A 3,266-nucleotide genomic window follows, 5' to 3' on the forward strand; every position below is an offset into this window, starting at 1 on the left:
GTCTGTTAATATTCTGTTTTTTTACTTGTAAACATTTTAAAACTTTTATACAAAGTACACACACATACACAATGACACTAAACACACACACACACACACACACACACACACACACACACACACACACACACACACACACACACACACACACACACACACACACACACACACACACACACACACAATGTAACAAAACACACACTCACACACAAACGCGCATTGACACAGTTGAGCTTTTTAAAGAACTTAAATACTAGTAGTACACAATGTATACAAATATTTTTCAAAAATTTCTAAAAAATTGTCAACCTTTTTTTTCCTCATCACATTCATCTAAACTTAAAATCACAACCGAATACTACCTGTCGAGCATTTTTTATTCACATTTATAATTTTTTTAAAATTGTTAATACACACAAAATGAACTTTTATTAATATTATTAAAAATAATATTAATCACAATAAAAAGGTTTTAATTTTTTGTGTTCAATCGAAAAGAGAAAAAGAAGAGAGAGAGAGAGAGAGAGAGAGAGAGAGAGAGAGAGAGAGAGAGAGAGAGAGAGTGAGAAAAAAAGAGAAAAATAGAAAGTCTAAAACAACGATTACAACGAACAAACAATAGAATTCACAAATTACTAAATAAGTAAATGTGTGTTTACTAGCAAGTCACTACAAGCTCCTGAAATAATGATTAAAATGATTACAGATTAATAAGCAAGAGGCTACACATTTACTACCAAGTCCATAAAAAATTCAAAAACTTCGAAGAATATGCAACAAAAATGAATCCGAAACTGAACCCAAATAAATGATGAGCCGCTACCGCAACCATACCACCACCATCATTTTTTTTAGTGTCATATTTTGCCAATTGAAACGTCACTTCGTTAGAGGTACTCTGGTTGTTTGAGGCCATACATTTATACGTACCTACAAGTTTATTTTTATTCAAACTTGTATAACTAAATACAACCTCGCGATGTAAAAGATCTTTTATGGGTTCTATAGTTTTTGTTGAGTTGTTTGGAAATGAAATTTTGACTGTTACTACGGGGTACCCTGTAACTCGGCAGGCTACTAGGACCCCGTTCTCAACTGTAGTTACGTTCATCTTTACAACTTTTGCTCGCTTGTGTTTGCTGATGATGTTTTTATTCAACTTGGGATCACGCTCAGGTAGTTCGTCTACGTCGAAGTCAATGTCGAATTCGCCGAAGTAGTCAAATTTTGAGAAGGGAGATAACATGTCCTTTAACTTGTCCAAATTTATTTGAATTCTTGGGTCATTTGTGATGAGTTTGACGCGATCAAGTAGGTCAAAAATGTTTTTTTTGATAGTTATTTTGTAAGGAGAATAGATTTCCAGTTCTTCCAAACTTTTGAAATTGATCAAGTGATCTGAGTTTAATGATACTAAGTCGTTGTAGTAGAAACCAATTTTGGTTATTCTATCGCGGAGGCAGGCGATGGTCTCGAAGTCGATGCTTTTCGTCTGTCCGTAGACAAAATCAATTGTGTTAAGGTTTTTTATGTGGCAGAGGAAGTCTATCCTGTGCACCCCCTCGTCTAATGAGACCAACTGCAGTCTGGAGAAGTTCTATGTATCGGAACAAAAAAAATTATAAAAAAATTATAATTATAATAGTGTACCACAAAAACCTACATACACACACACACATACGAACACATGCAGGTGGCCAAGTGTATCAGCAGACATGATTGTAATAGTGCGTAAATCAAAAAAACAAACGAACGTACAAACAAACATGCATACAAAATTTACCAAATACACACAAGTAAACAAACAAGCAAGTTTGCACATATACCCTGCCATACCCTAACCACACAACAGCATACAAACAAACAAGCACACTTACAGCAAAAACAGCAATCAACACTCACCTCAAAATGTTTAACGTTATATCCGCTAGGAGGATCCTTACTTAAATGTAAACTTTGCAATTTATCGGAAATTCGGTTCACAAAAGTTGAATCCCAAACCATGGATTCAAGTGTGGGAGAATTTTGGATATAAAGGTTATCTAGAAAGTTAACATTCTCTAGAACTTCTGCCGATATTGGCTGTTTCACGCGGACTTCAGTGAAGGCGAGGGTGCCAATTTTCAGATTGTGGAAAAAAGTGGAACTTATTTTACCTGGGGAAAAATGAAAATGTTACAAATCTAGTAACAGTTTTATTATGCTATGAATTAATTGCAAAATAATTTTGCTCAAAATTTGAATAAACACCTTTATATAAATAATAATTCCATGAATGGATAAAATGAAGCGATGAACGAATACTAAATGATTGATTGAAAAATAAATGAATGAATGCATGAATGAATGTGAACCAGTGAGCATATATTTAATCTTTAGAATTTTGTTAAGTTGTGGAAACCTACCGATTAAAATCAAACATACAATTTAAATATAGACAAAAACGTATTAATAAAATAAGAATAATTATTCAATGGAAGTTGTTAAAATTTACCAATTTATTTGTTTATTTATATATTTATTCATTCATTGGTTTATTCATTCATTTATTATTTACTTCTTTCAACATTACCACATTTGTTCGTTCATTCATTCATTCATTGGTTCGTTCGTTCGTTCGTTCGTTCTTTTGTTTGTTCGTTTGTTCGTTCACTCGCTCGTTCACTCGCTCGTTCACTCACTCACTCACTCACTCACTCACTCACTCACTCACTCACTCACTCACTCACTCACTCACTCACTCACTCACTCACTCACTCACTCACTCACTCACTCACTCACTCACTCACTCACTCACTCACTAACTTGCTCACTCGCTCACTCTATTTATTCATCTATTTATATTTTTTTCAATTATATCATTAAATCAATGTTTTATTCATTCATTCATTCATTATTTATTCATTTATCATTTTGTCTTTTCGTTCATCAATTCCTGCGTACATTCATCTTGTCACTCACTCACTCGTTCGTTCGTTCATCCTCTCATAAAAGTTCACCTATGACGACGTTGATGAACTCGATAGTATCAACGAGGTTCTCCCTGGAATGGTGGTAGGGATAGGTTGCATTGACTTCGTCAACCGTACAACGCTGAATGGAGCATTCCGTCTGGTCACTGCAAACCTCCGCCGGACATGGTTCGCTTGTTGTTGCTGTTCCTGCAGAGGATGATTTCAGGAAATCCGGTCTCTGATCTTCGGGATCAAAAACTATTTTAACCCTAGGCTGTAGGTTAGCCATGTTTTTGTTGAGTGTCAAACGCC

General features: G+C 34.8%; 1 protein-coding gene across 1 annotated transcript; it reads right to left on the reverse strand.

Moving 5' to 3' along the window:
* Positions 1 to 733: 733 nt before the first annotated feature.
* HELRODRAFT_178233 (hypothetical protein) lies at positions 734 to 3,243 on the reverse strand (the record flags this gene model as incomplete). Its single annotated transcript, XM_009026345.1, has 3 exons — positions 734 to 1,597; positions 1,903 to 2,156; positions 3,000 to 3,243. The coding sequence occupies 3 exons, from the start codon at positions 3,241 to 3,243 to the stop codon at positions 734 to 736; spliced, it is 1,362 nt and encodes a 453-aa protein (XP_009024593.1).
* Positions 3,244 to 3,266: the final 23 nt, after the last annotated feature.

This window comes from Helobdella robusta, assembly GCF_000326865.2.
Source record: "Helobdella robusta unplaced genomic scaffold HELROscaffold_46, whole genome shotgun sequence".
In the NCBI taxonomy this organism is placed as follows: Eukaryota; Metazoa; Annelida; class Clitellata; order Rhynchobdellida; family Glossiphoniidae; genus Helobdella; species Helobdella robusta.